The following is a 15,305-nucleotide window of genomic DNA, read 5'->3' on the forward strand; positions in this document are numbered from 1 at the left end:
AAATGCGTTTCGTATGCTTGGCTTCATTGAAATTGCAGAAAATGTAAGGATGGAGAGACTATGCTTCAGCTTTACCGAACTCTATTTAAGGCCATACTCAGCATATTGTTCACAGTTCTGTTCACCACACTACCAGAAGGATGTCAATGCCATAGTGAGTTTACAGAAAAGGCTTACCATCATGTTGCCTGGTATGGGGGATATTTTGGCTATGGCGAAAGGCTGTCGAGAATACTGAAATGCAAGTTAAGAGACTAGACAGGACTGAGGTTCACACGTAGGAGGTGTAGAATTTCTGGGAAAGTCTGAAAATAAATACAAACCATGGACTGGATGGGATTTTTCCTCGGATTTGCTGGGAAACAAGGAGGAGATTTCAGACACTTTGGCTTTTTCCTTATGTTGACATTGGCTACGGGAATAGTGCCAGAAGACTGAAGGAAGCAAATGTTCTCGCCTTGTTCAAAAGGTGAGTAGAGACAACTCTGATAATTATAGACCGGTGAACCTTACCTCGGTTGTGAGTGAATTGTTGGGACAGGGTATAAGCGACAGGATTTATGATCATCTGTCGAAGAATCCGTTGATTAGGGATAGTCAACACGGTTTTGCGCAGGGGAGGCCCATTTTGCACAATCCTTATTGAGTTCTATAAGATGGTGACCAACGAGTTGGATGAGGGTAAAAGATTATGCGGTGTACATGGATTTCAGTAAGGCTTTTGATAAGGTTCCCCATGGTAGGTTATTCCACAAAGTAAGAAGGCATGGGATTCAGTATGATTTCGTGGTTTAGATCAGAGATTGGCTCGCAAAAAAGAAGACAGAGGCAGGCGGCTGACGGGAGCATATGACAGTAAATTTGTGGGTGACATTCTGGTCGGTGGAGTTGTTGATAGTGCTCATGCATGTTACAAGGTACAGAGGGAGAAAGAGAATCTGCAGAGCTGGGCTGCGGTGCCAAGTGTAGGTTAACGCGCAAAAGTATAAGGTGATTCACTTTAGAGGGGGCAACAGGAATAAAGTTTATTCGGCGAATGGTAAGATTCTTGCTAGTGTAGAGATGAGCAGAGAGATCACGGTGTCCATGTACAGAGATCCTTGAAAAAAGCTATCGAGGTTAAGTAATTTCTTTATAAGGCATACGGCTGTGTTATCTTTTATTGGCAGATGGATTGAGTTTCAGAGCCACGAGGTAATATAGCAGCTTTACAAAGCTGTGGTGTGGCCATATTTCGAACATTGAGTACAGTTCTGCTCACCGAATTGGAGGAAAAATGTTTAAGCTTTGGAGAGGGTTCAGTCATGATTTACGTGAATGTTGCCTGGTATGGATGGAAGGTCTTATGAGGAAAGGTTGAGGCACTTGAGCCTGTTTTGGTCAGAGAGAAGAAGGTTGAGAGGTGACTTAATTGAGACATAAGAGATAATCAGAGAGGTAGACAGGATGGAAACTGACAGACTTTATTCCTCAAATGGCTAGCACGACGGGACATCTTTAAATTGTGGGGCTGGAGATATAGGACGAATGTGAGAGGTAGTTTTTTTTTTCCTGAGAGAGTAGAAAGGCTGTGGAACGCACTACTTGCAACAGCAGCTGACCCGCCAGGGTGAAGGGCATTTAAACGGTCATTTGGAAAACGTACGGATGAATTTGTTATTGTGTAATGTAGATGTGCTTTACTTTTGTTGCAGAGGTCGGTGCAACGAGGGCCGAAGGGTCCGTGCTGTGCTGTAATTTTCTATGTGTTATGTTCATTATCACGGAGACTGGGTTTGCTTTTTGGGGTGACCTGTCAGATAAGAGGACATGGATGGCATGGATCGAATGGTGACTAGGAGACCTTTTTCCCAGGGGGGAGGGGTCAGTTACTCAGGGAAACATGCGGAGCGGGGGTGCATTTTAAAAGAGGCAAGCATGTCACACAAATCGATGAGTGCCGAGAGCGCTTTCTGACAGAGTTGGTGGAAGCAGACACAATGGCAGTATTCAAGACGTACCTGGTCGAAAACAAGAATAGGAACGGAGGTTGAGGGTCATGGTTCCTCTAAGTGAAGACAATTCATTGGTAACGGGCAATATGTGTCAACACAGGCTTGTAGGGCCGATAGGCCTGTTGCTGTGTGGTAACAGTCGTTTCTCTTTGTTCTAATTTAGCCAATGACATCATATTTCATAACTTGCATAAATCTTCCAATTTGCTATTCTTCTCCTTTTTGCGAATTTCCCTCTTTGCAGATTTCCATCAGCGAAAACAATTCCTGAACCGCATTGATATTGTCACTTTTGTATCCATTATCACTGAAGTAGCTATATTTAAAACGTTCAAATATAATCATTCAGATCCAGGAGAATGTCCGACTTTAATCTCATTTGCCTTCTGAGTAATTGTTCCTTCAGTGATCAAGGTAATTCCTTCCCTTTACTTCTTGATTATGAATCTTTTTGTTTTGTGCTTTTTAACATGAAACTGGATATTTGTTCAAATTCCCTGCTACTTTCGTCCTTTCTATTATTCATGGGCAAATCACATCATCGAAATAATCAATATTTCAGCTAGCTTATTCCTTTAAATAAGTATTAAAATCCTTGCTTTCACTTTCTATTTTTTTATTTGTCATTAGCATTCATATTCTTGTTCTCTTCATCAATATTTGTCATTTGTCAGTTTCTACTTTTTTAATCTCCTAATCGATGTTTGCACAGATGATGATCAATTTCTTTAGATGAGGCGTGAATTTGATATTTAGCAATAAATAGTGTATTCTTCTCTTACAATCTACGTCATTCAATAGTTCCTTGATAAGAATACCTAAATGTTCCCTTAACTGTATCCCACTATTTATCTAGTCTCTTACCTCACCTTTTTTTTTCCATCACCAACTGTGGTAAACGCTGTCATCACCTTCTTGTGCTTGATCTTTTTTCAGTTGCAGGCACTCGCTTGATAACCAAGATTTTCAATTTTACATTACATATGAATTTCCGGAAAGCTGTGACCACTTTTGTTGAATGAATCATTTATTGTATGATTATTGATGATCCTGTCTCGTTTCATACATACCAGGACGAAAATAGTTTGTTCTCCAGTTGATTCTAGAACGTATTCTTCGAAGAAATCTTATAAGTAAACCCCATGAATTCAACCGCAACGCTGTATTTATCAATTTGATTCATCCAATCAACGTGAATTTTAAAATTGTAATGACTAATTTGGTACCTTTCTTACAAAGTCCCACAATTCCTTGGTTTGCACTCTCCATCTACGCTCTTAAGAAACACAGGAATAAGACCTACCAGAGACTTATTTTCCTTTCTCATCACCACACATATTCATCCACAAAACCATTTCTCACTATTTCACTGACATCCGATGGTTTTAAACATGAAACAGTGCAGCAAATAAACTAGCCCTTCCGACCACCATGGTTGCACCTACCATGATGCCCTTCTAATTTAATCTAATCTGATTTCACATGTTCTGTGACCCTCCATATCTTGCCTGTTCATGCGTCTGCCTAAATTTCTCTTAATGTCGATATTGCATCTTCTTCTAGCACCTCAACTGGCAGCATTTTCCATGCATGTACCAGCCTCTGTGCAAAAAAATAAATCAACAAATGATTGCATCTCGTTTCAACTTTCCCTTTTCACATTGAAGCCTATCAAACGAGCTGGCCAAATTCCCTCCGCTTTGGTCGTTGACTTCATGAACATGAAGGATTCTTGAATACTCAGTTGAATGGTCCCTTCCGTGACCATTTTGGAACCACACCTCCGAAACTACTTTCATGTCATACCAATTGTTTTGTGACTTTTCACATCAACTTTTAAAAAATGCTACACACATTCAATTACGGAATTCTATCATTAATTCTTTCTTTTTACTGAGGACATACGAGTTTTTAAAGTTAGATTTCTTTTCCTGTATCTTTCCATTTTGATTGCATTAGTTCAATTTCTTCCTTCCCTTTCAACTCGCGATTTACATGTTGTCTTCAAATTTTTTTTTTGCAATGTCTAAAGTGACATAGGATAACGATATAATATGTCCACCTGTTCTTGATTTCCTGTTACTAATCCTCCAGTCATGCCCTCTAAGGATTCATTCCTCAATGGAAGTTTGAATGCAATGAAATCATTACGACATGAGCTGTTGAATGATTAAACCTGTGGACCGTGAGTCAAATAACTTTCATCCCACGAAGGCAATTTATGGAAAAGTATGATTTCATTTTACCGTGTTCTTTCCAATAATTGGTTTTAAATTTGAAACGTCATTAATTTGATCAATCTAGTGCTGGAATATTCCAATCCACTGATGATGCCTCATGAAGGTGAATTACATTAAACTTTCAGCATTGGATGAATTGTTGGAATTTTCTTGTTTGTATTATTTGTACAATTTATATTGTTCCTTCTCAGAATAAGGAAGCAGCTCACTTGAAAATTACAAAACTCCCTGTCTAAAGCCCACTCTTTTTGCCTATTAGATTGTCCATCATGAACTTCTGGCTCTTTCTGGGCAGTGTGGCAGTATCTATTCTGGCTGCAGCCTCAACAGGCATACTTGATTCGAAATTGGATGAAGACTGGAAAAATTGGAAATCACAACATGGGAACCAGTACACCAAGGTAAAAGGAGAGTCTGTAATGTTAAGCTCACTCAGAATAGGAATGGTCTGCACACAATTGGCAGAGATTGAGAATATGTAGTTGCAGTCAATGAGAGGTATCTGTTGAGTGAAGTGACATTGAGAAAATATTGATCTTGAAATTCAATGGGCATTCTCCAAGTTTCTGACTTCATGAGAGAACTGACCAAACACAAAGTGAATCAGGAGCGACTTAGTGTATCTTAATTTACTAGGATCCCGATGCAGTCCTGTTGAATTTACTACAAATAGCACAAACCTGCCTCTCGAAGATTAAGATCCATTCTTGGTGTCGAAGAGGCAATTATAAGTGGGGAACTTGGAGACAGAGGGATGGGAAAGCCATCTGATCATCCCAAGCGGCCCATTCAATGAATCGTCTCTTTGCCAACACCTACTTTACTATGCTGGCAGCTTAAGACAGGTCTCTCACACAACAGATTAAGAAGGTTTATACATGCATAGTAATTGCCCATGTATTGGCCTCAGTATTTTCGCAAGGACGTGGCTTATTGAATTTCCTGCGTGCCACAGGCTTAATCTTACTTCAGACAGGGACAGGTGGTAGTGGAGAGAACGTATCCATTGTCAACGTCATTCATGACGGTCGATTTAACCATCCTGTTGTTCAGCTATTTGATTCTTAATATACTTTCAGCATGAATCTCTAGACTGGCCACTCGACAGGTTTTGCTATGGGTGCGTTATTTTGAGTGGGGTGAGGGGAACCTGATTAATAATTTTCTGATCTGGGTGGGAGGATGGACCCTGACAGCAAAATGTTATTTCAAGTTTCACAAGCGGTTTATTAATGCTTCTGTATAATTTTATAAATGAAAGATGCTGGAGCCTGATTATATTAATCTCTTTATTCAGGATGAGGAGAGCTACAGGAGAATGATATGGGAGGACAACATGAGATACATCGAACATCACAACATCGAACATTCATTGGGAAAACGCACATCTAAAGTGGGAATGAACAAATTTGGAGCTCTGGTGTGTGCAGGATGTATCGTCTGGAATCTATTTGAGGGTGGTCATTGTGAAATTGTGAAGTTATATAATTGGGAAGTTATATTCAGCTACAGGAGGAGCACTTGGACATTTGGTCCTCCAAGCTGACTCACTCATTCAGTGCACTTAATGATTGATCTCCCTTTACTCCAAATTGGTGATTACTTCCTTCTCATTCCAGGTTTCCATAACTCGTAACTCCTCTAGAAATCAAAATCACCTCTCTCAAATTTGAATACATTCAATGACTCAAGTCTCCATTTCTCTCTGCGGAAGAGAACACTAATGACTAACAATCCCCTGATTCGACAATGTCTGCTCACTTGCACGATCAGATTCTGCACAACTAAATTGCATTAAACAACACTGGCTGTCTTGAGCTCCCTCTATGGATGGCAGTCACACTATGGATACACTTCTATGTTGTGAGTCTTCATAGATGCTGTCCATTATGATGTCTGGACGCCGGAGTTGCATTCTGTACTGTGGACGGTGATCCCTTCGGCTACAATATTCTTCTTGAGACTGCTCGATCTCTGGCTCCGCCCTACCTAACACTGTTAAACTTTATCCCAAAGCAGTTAAACTAACCTGCTTTCCAAACAAATTGATGTACATGTTCCTGCTCTCTGTATTATTGCTCCGCAGGACAGTTGGTCATTTCCCCTGTTCTTGGCATCTCAAACAAATGTAACTAATGACATCAGCATTACACCAGCATCCTCTGAATTGAAAAGAAATTAATTGAATTGAATTGGATTGAATTGAACTGAGCTGAACTGAACTGAACTGAACTAAATTGAATTGAATTGAATCGAATTAAAATCAATGTGACGTGTACTGAGGCACAGTGAAAAGCTTTGTCATGCGAGCAATACAGGCAGATCACAGAGTTGAGTCGCATAGATAAGTACGTAATAGCGACAATGTCTACACCAGGTTCTGTTCTCACCTTTCCCATCAAGAAAATCATCCTCTCACCATGAGTCCTGTCAATCTCCTTCCAATCTTATTTCTTTCAGTATGATCAGCAGTCATTCTCCTCATCTTTATTATGGAGTAGGCCCAGTCTGTCAAAGTGTTTCTCTTGTGATAACCCTTTTCTTCGTAGGAATAGTTTTGATTAACCTGCTTCAAATTTCCTTCCAAATATTTCTGCGTAACGAGTGAAATCAATGCTAATCACAGTGCCCCCTGTGTCGTCTGACTGAATTTGTCCAATCGCAACAAGACTTCCCCACTTTAATGCTGTCTTTGTTCCGCATTAAAGGCAAATATTTCTTTTGCCTCTTTAATAACTCGCTGGACAAATGTTAATGATTGAACAAAGAAACAAAACTTTTTTTAACCAAACGAAAGCCGATAGATTGTGAGCATTTGCAATTTTAAAAGACATGTCATGCAGTGCCACATCAGCTGTTGCTGAACAAAGTAATAGCTGATGGTTTAGTGCGTGACATATAGGCAATCGTAGAGGATTTATTCGCTAAACAAGAAACAGAGACTGGGATGATGGAAAGTGAAGACAGAAATAACCCGATTTTTCTTCTGGGATGGAGGGGAACAACTGCACAAAAGATTGTCTGGCGAGTAAAGACCAACCAGGTTGGGACTTTACTGAATGGGGTTTATAAGAATGACAGGTAATCCCTTTGAAATTTACATGTTCTTACTGGATTTTACAGGGTGAGTGCACAGATGATGTTGACGCGAATGACAGAGGCTCGGACTTGACATCATCGAATCATAATAGATGGACAGCATTTTGAAATCGAGATGAGGAGGAATTCCTTCTCTCTGAGCCCTGAATGTCTTGGCAGGAAGATAGGATAGTGAAGAAAGCGTTTGTTATTCTCATCTATATTTGTCATGTTATTGAATAGAGCTGTTGGGAGGTCATGTTGCTGTTGTAGAGGACATTGGTTCGGCCACTGTTGGTATATTGCGTGCAAGTCTGGTCTCATTCCACTCAGAAAGATGTTGTGAAACTTGAAAGGTTTCAGAAACGATTTACAAGTATTTTGGCAGGACTGGAGTATTTGAGCGATAGGGAGAGGCTGAACAGGTTGAGGCTGTGTTCGCTGAAGCGTCGGAGGGTAAGGAGTGACCTTATACAGGTTTACCAAATTATGAGGTACATGCATCAGATAAGTAGACAAAGTATTTCTTTTCCCGGGGATCGCGAATCCAGAAGTAGAGGGCATAGGTTAAGGGTGAGAAGGAAATAATGTAAAAGCGACCTAAGGGGCAATGCTTTCACACAGTGTGTGGTACGTGGATGGATCAAGCTTCCAGAGCACGTGGTGGAGTTTGGCACAATTGCAACATTTGAAGGGCATTTGCAATGGGTACATGAATAGGAAGTATTTGGAGGGATATGGGTTAGGTTCTGGCAGATGGGACAAGATTGGGTTGGGATATCTGATCAGCATGGACGGGTTGGACCGAACGGTCTGTTTCCATACTGTAGACTAGGACTCTCTGTATGCCTAATTTGAGAGAGATTCCAAATGGGTAGGGGAATCAAGGGTCACAATCAAATTGAAGGAACGGCAACATGGGCAATTTTGGGACAATCATAATGGAATGATGGAGCAAGGTGGCGGGGCCACTAGTCTACTCATGTTGCTATTTCCTATGTTGTTATGGGGGAGGAAACAATTGCGCAAACTGAGTAAGACAGCTGAAATGCCTGTCAACGGCATTGAGAGGAGTCCTTAGGTAAGGAAAAACGAAGATGTTACAAACACCCCACTGGGTGGTGACTCCAATGAACATGCAGTACAGGTGGAGAACCTGGGATATGGAATGGAATCTTTGCAGATCGCAGGGTGTGAGGAGACGTAGTTCAACGTAACTGTGGTAGACAGTAGATAGTCTAGCCCTTAAATGGAAACACTAAACTCAAGAAAGGAAAGGAAGATTTTCAGAGATTCCAGGTGAAGTTGGGAGAAGGGTGGGAATTCGAAGTAAAATTGATTACTATTTCTAATTCTGGGTGAGAGTAGGAAGCAACAATCAATGGATCAGAGACAGAACTTTGACAGGGCTCAGAGTAGGACTGGAACAAGGCATGCTCCATATAGCCATCAAAAAGGCATGCGCACCTGGGACTTTTGCATGTGCCTTGAGCCCCGCTTATTATTCAGAGGATGGGACATGTTCATTCCCCTTTCAAACCGACATGTATCCCTTCCTACCCATCAAAAAGAGACACCAGATGACTCACTACCAGTCTTGAAGCTGGGTTGGAGAGGCAGACATCCACAGATCCTGATAATACGATATTTGATTATAGATAACATCACATTTGGCCCTTTTATAACCATTCCAATCCAGTATCTTCATTAAAATTAACAATCTGAATTTCGCATCTAAATCTAATGGTCCAAGGGCCATGAGGCCAACTCAAGACCAACGTGTTATCCGGAAATCAGATCAGGCCGATGATGGAATTCGAAATCCTCCTGATTGGGAAGGTTCGTCTCAAACACCAATAAACCCCACCAATCTGAGTTGACTTAACCTATCCTTCCATGATGAAATTGACCTGTCAGGTTTTAATGATCAGAGACGATTACCGAAGTGATTCTTGCAAAATGAAACACATCTAGAAAGCTCCTGCCATTTTAGTTATTGAATGATCGAGCAGAGATATTTGAGGTGCTCGAGGCTTCTCACACAGCTTTATACTGGATTGGTACGAAATGGATGGCCACTTATTTGCCTGCTGCTCAGTCAAAGATTATACACGAGTAACGGATGCCTTCATTGCTTTCCCCGCACTTCATGCTAAAGTCAGCGAATATGTAGAATGTAGCTCTCTTACGTTATTGACACTTCTCCGATATAATCACCACTAAAAGTCAATCATGTCACCAATGTGTTTGAATTTTCAGACTAATGAAGAGTTCAATAAGCTCATGAATGGACATCGCCGAATCGAAGCTGTTAACATGACTGAAATTGAAGCTGATGAAAGAGATGAAAGTAGTGAATCTAAGGAAATTCCCATTGAATTGAGAACTGCATCTGTTGACTGGCGAAGAGAAGGTTTAGTTACTCCAGTGAAAAACCAGGTAAAAATCAGAAAAAGCTCTCAAGATTATTAAGTGCAGACATTAATTTCTCAACAGTATTGGACGTTATGATCAGCTTGTAGGAATTGTTAGGAAAGGCTTCGTTTTAGTCGATCATTTTTAACCGAAATTGCTTTTCCTGTTTTCTTGTTGCATTTGTTTCCTGGTATTGATTATGGTCAGGCAAGGGAGCATGGTATATGTATCAATGGTAATGTTCATGCTTTTACTCATAATATCTAGAGAAAGCTTACCGCAAAAACAAATTCAATGGTTAGATTAAATTGTAAAATTGAAGTCTACCAGTACAATTCCGATGTAATAAATATAAGTTCAGATGTAAATTGGTACAACCCAACAATGGTAATGTTGCGAGCTGCAGTGCCAAGCTTCCTTGTGATACCATGTCCAGTCTTCTTCAAAGAATATTCGATCATATGCTCGACACCCCAAATTTGAAAACCACATTCACTTCTGTTGGGCCTTGTACCTCTCTCAATCATTCTCTCCAACTGGACAGGGTTGATCGACAGGAGGGGAGAGCCTGCTGGTAAGTAATGAAATATTGTGTACAAATGGGAGTTGTAAATGATCGGATTATTTGCTGTAATTCACGAAGTGTCAGTTGCATTGTATGTTTCGGAGGGAAAACACCATGAGGCTCAGTGAGATTTCTCACTATCGTTATCAAAAGCATCTCGGTAGCTACGTCAATGCAGCTATAACATCCCGCATATCCACTCCGTGTCTAATCTTCCCACACATTCTTCCCGGAGCAATTCAATAGATTCCTGATTAGTGTCCGATATCCTGGCAGCTGACCCATCATGAAAAAGCTGCTGTGAACCAACATGATCACGAGAATGGTAACATTGCCCTGCTCAGATAGGAATGTTTTCGAACAGGCCAGAGAATGGTACAGAAAAACAACCAACATGCCATAAGAATGCTATGTGTCAGAATCGCTGTGACAACCCACCTTCCCCCTTCCGACTCACTTTATCCCAGCCCCAGCACCCCCTCCTACCCAGATTCATGCTGTCACTGACGTCTTCCTCATCTTCAAAACCAACATCGCATTGGCATTGCCAATTCACTACCTCGGAATACCTCCCGTCATGTACCAACACCCACGGCCATGCCAAACTTAAATCTCTCTCTCAATCCTTCCCATTCTGTCATTCCAGGAGATGAGAGAACACTGGTGGACAGAAAGCTCTTGGATTGGTGAAGAGGTGTCTGTCACCAGATTCCTCAGCCTGTGAGGAGTGAATCCTGTTTCTCACAAGAAAACATGATACACCCACATTCTACAAAGCGAGTAAATACCACTCATCACTGCTTTGTTAGCATTCTGTCAGTCTCATTAATTCTCAGTGTGTCTTTGCAATAGCCCCAGAAACTTCTGTCTTTCGTGTTCTGTCGGTTCCATCAGCATCTATTCTAGCTCTTCAGGGAAAGAAGACAACTCCTCGTTCTTTGAACATGGAAGTATTGCAGCCTCAGAGGAAATATCAGTAAGGCTGCGTCCAGCACACACCACCAGCTCCCTGGGAATGTGAGATATTGAGGATGTGGGAGCACAGTCTGGTAAGCACCTTACTGTGTCCTTTCCCACAGCACTCGGAGGGCTGCCAGCGACCCGGTACGGGCAGAAGAGACAGTCGTGTCGGCAAACATATACATGTACCAGGGAGCAGCAGATGCAGCAGACAGGAATGTACACTTGAATGATGCCAGGGATGCAGACACACTGCGGGGACCCAGATTCCCAATCAAATGAGTAATCTAACCTCCAAGGACAGTTTGGCAGTTGGCATGGAGAAGCAGGCAAAGCACCCTCAGCATTTGCTGGCCATGGGCACTATGCTGTACCCCATCGCCAACTGCTCCACAGGCCTGTAGTAGAGGTGCCACTTTCCAATCACAAGTAATAGGGACAGTGCCCTGCTGGAGGAGAAAGCACACACAGGTCACTCCGAAGACCCAGACTCAAGATATCATCGAAGTGGTTGAGCCTCCACCTCCAAACTGCTGCCCAGTTCTGCTCAGCATTGTCAGAGCTCCCGCCAGGCAAAAATGCAGCGAGGCTGACTGAACAAACCATTGCAGGGCTCACAGGCTGCAACAATGAGTCCGATCCTTCCTGCCCCATCCAAAACTGGTATTCATTATATCTAAGACAATGAAGGAAAAGGAGGAAAAGGAGCATGACAAACCTCGTACGTTATTTTATCCTTTTCGATAAGTGGTATCAGCTTGACCTTCCACATGGCTGTTTCTCTCTCTGTGGAGAGAAGCCTTAATGTCACTGCATCACCATGATGCCTAATGTCATCGTCATATAGGATCAATGTGTGTACTGAGAGCCTGGTGTCAGATGTGGAAGGAAGAGGAGCAAGGTTTGCAGAGGTAAGGTTTTGCTGCTTACACTGTCGCACCTCATCCAACCACTTTGTGGAATCCCTTCCCATCCAAGATTCATTTTATTCACCATTGCATATAGTGTTATCACCTATCCTCGAACACAACTGCAATCTCCCAGACCTCTCAATGCACAGCCCTCAGAGGTGAAGAATTGCAAACTCTTCTTCCATTGACAACAGGTCCCAATCCCCGAACTGGTCGTTTTGTAGCCAAAGGATTGTTGAAACCAAGTTTCTGGGTTGCAGAATCAAGGACGACTCCCCGCCCTGGCAGCAGACTATGGTCGATCCCCGGACTGGGGACCAGCAAATGCCAGATACCAAAGTTCATTGGCAAGGCCCACACAATTGGAGCCTGTGCATCTTGCCATGAGATCCTATTTGGTCTGATCGAACACCATGATCGTTTGTAACCAATCGGAAACAGCGTTCATTCTGTCCCTCTCGGAGGGCCATGCCATATTCCCTTGATAGCCAATGCATTTCGTGAATTTGGCAAGAGTGGAAATTGAATAATGAGACAAGTGTTCCTATTAAGAAGACTTTTCATAATCAAATAATCCTCTTAAATGTCAATGCTTCAGGTTGTTGGTCACTGCTGTAGAAATCAGTTCAGTCCTCCTGGGAATAACCCTAAGGACGCTGCTTGGCCCAAATACTTTCCACGCCAGGCACTCAGCTCCAGTTTGGACCAGCTAGTGGAAAATTCTCCGACATCTTCAAAATCTCTCTTCCACAAGCTGAAGTCCCAATCTGCTTCAAGAAGACCACCATCATCTTCGTAAGTGAGGAAACAAAACTCATGCATTGTTCCTTAATGAATACAGACCAGTGACCTGAGCACAATAATCATGAAGTGCTTCGAAAAGCTGGTGAGGGTCCACATCAATTCCATTCTCCCTGCCTGCCTCAGTCACTTAAAATTTGCCTATTAAAGTAACAGGTCCACAGTGGGTGAAATATCTCTCGCCCTGCAGACCTTGAACATCTGGACAAGGGCACATTTGTCAGACTCCTGCTCATTGACTACCCCTCTGCCTTCAACACTCTTATCCTCTCCACATTGAACTCAAAACCCTGTGACATTGGTCATGATTCTATGGCCTGCAACTGGATTCGCAGCTGTCTGACCCACAGATACCAATCATTGAATATAGGCAACTGCACCTTCTCCCGAAAAACCTTCACCACTTCCGTCCCCAAATAATGAATGGTCAGCCATTTACTGTACTCCCTTTACACCCACGAATCCCAAACTAACACCATCTATACATTCACTGACGACAGCACTGTAACAGGAGCGAAATATGACAACGATGAATGAAAAGGCAGAAGGGAGATAGAGGGATCATTGACGTGGTGCAATGAGAATAGCTTCATTCTCTCTCTCAATTTTCGTACAATTAATTAACACGTAATTGACTTCAGAATGAAAGGAGAAGAACTCGCTTCCATGTACATCAATGGGAATGAGGTTGACAGAATGGAAAATTTCAAATTTCCTAGACTGACCATAATGGACATTCTTTCTGGAAAATACCATGTGTTTACAACAACGCCTCTTCTGCCTCAGAGAGCTCAGGAATTTTGGCATGTGCACGAGTACCCTCACTAACGTCGGCAGTTGCACCTTTGAGCGCATACGGTCTGGGATCGGAAGGCCTGGTATGACAACTGCGAAGCTCAGGATCATAACAAACTACAGAAGGTTATGTGCGCAGCCCAGACCATTATGGAATCGAATACTCTATCAATGATCTCCACTTACACATCTCGCTGCCACGAAACGGCAGGCAACATCACCAAGGACCTACCTCACCCCGGTAATGTACTCCTTACATGCATTCCGTCAGGTAGAAGATACTGAAGCTTGAACACATCCAGAGCAGGTGCAGGAACAGCTTTTCCCCAGCTGTGATTAGACGGTTATGAGGCTGTCTTGCTCCAATCATACTAATCTTGCTGACATTGAATTTGCCTTGTGCCCACTCTCTGCAATGTACCATTTGTCCAAGTCTTTTTTGATCTCTTCATCCTCGCAAATTATCATGTGCCTATATTGCTCATAAACAAAGGGTCTCACTGTTGTTCGCGACACGTGACAATACATAAATCAAATCAAATCCGAACCCAGGCACACCGATATTCACAGATTCCATGTAATTCTGAGAAACTTGAACAAACATTTAGACTAAGAGCATTAGTGTGAGAATGTGTTCCAAATGAATTTAGATGCAAACTGGATATCGTTTTTCGATCAGTATGATTTAATGTGGTTATATTTCTGTCAACACTAGGGTCAATGTTCTTCTTCCTGGGCTTTCAGTGCAACTGGTGCCATAGAAGGACAGTGGGCAAAAAGGCATGGAAACCTGGTTTCTCTCAGTGAACAGAATCTGATTGACTGTGGACACATACCTAGTTGCTCTGGTTATTTCGCACTGCACGCCTTTGAGACAGTGATTAAATTTCAAGGCATCAACTCTGCTGAAACCTACCCTTACATAGGAAAGGTAAATCCCCAAGACTTCTCGTAAGATTGTGGTGGAGTCGGGATTCATTCTCATTTCGTTTTATTTTATTTCTTCGGTCCTGTCTGTGTTCGCTTGTAAGTTTTCTTGGAGTTTATTTTAATTACCTCTTGGTGAAGAGCAGCGAAATCTGTGAGTTTGTCGAACAGCATGGAATCACAACGGAGATAGCCAAGAGAGTTTGGGTTCCTGATGGCTCCTGTCCTGACGATAATAAATGGCTGCTCAGGCGGTGATGAGTCTAAATACCCGGCAGTGTCCATATCCAGTACAGTTTCGTGCAGGCAGCAGATGACCTCTGTTTTTGTTCATGGCAATATCTGTAACTATCATAGATTCACAAAATTAGCTGTGCAGGTGAGTCTGGGATTTTGGCAGCATCTGCATCCAGCATAGATTCATGGAGGTAGGGTGCAAGTGGGTCAGTTTGCTGTCAGTGTCTGTATCCAGCACAGGTTCATGGAGGCAAAGCGGAGGTGAGTTTTGTTTCCTCTCAGTATCTGTATCCAGCTCAGATTCATGGAGGCAGAAAAGGTGAGTTTGGTTTCCTGACATTACAGCATCCATCATCGATTAATTGAGGCAGAGTGAAGATTA

General features: G+C 42.2%; 1 protein-coding gene across 1 annotated transcript; it reads left to right on the forward strand.

Moving 5' to 3' along the window:
* The first annotated feature begins 4,494 nt into the window (after window positions 1-4,494).
* LOC140466543 (procathepsin L-like) lies at window positions 4,495-14,944 on the forward strand. The gene is made up of 5 exons (XM_072562017.1): window positions 4,495-4,635; window positions 5,532-5,654; window positions 9,572-9,751; window positions 14,475-14,690; window positions 14,828-14,944. The coding sequence occupies exons 1-5, from the start codon at window positions 4,504-4,506 to the stop codon at window positions 14,942-14,944; spliced, it is 768 nt and encodes a 255-aa protein (XP_072418118.1). The 5' UTR covers window positions 4,495-4,503.
* Window positions 14,945-15,305: the final 361 nt, after the last annotated feature.

The sequence above is a fragment of the Chiloscyllium punctatum genome, chromosome 43, assembly GCF_047496795.1.
Source record: "Chiloscyllium punctatum isolate Juve2018m chromosome 43, sChiPun1.3, whole genome shotgun sequence".
NCBI lineage: Eukaryota > Metazoa > Chordata > Chondrichthyes > Orectolobiformes > Hemiscylliidae > Chiloscyllium > Chiloscyllium punctatum.

Bases quoted from the DNA above. Each gene is read 5' to 3' on its own strand.
- LOC140466543 (XM_072562017.1), top strand. From the start codon at position 4,504: ATGAACTTCTGGCTCTTTCTGGGCAGTGTGGCAGTATCTATTCTGGCT. The intron at 5,655-9,571 runs GTGTGTGCAGGA...TTGAATTTTCAG, and splicing joins TGAACAAATTTGGAGCTCTG to ACTAATGAAGAGTTCAATAA. The intron at 14,691-14,827 runs GTAAATCCCCAA...CTCTTGGTGAAG, and splicing joins CCTACCCTTACATAGGAAAG to AGCAGCGAAATCTGTGAGTT.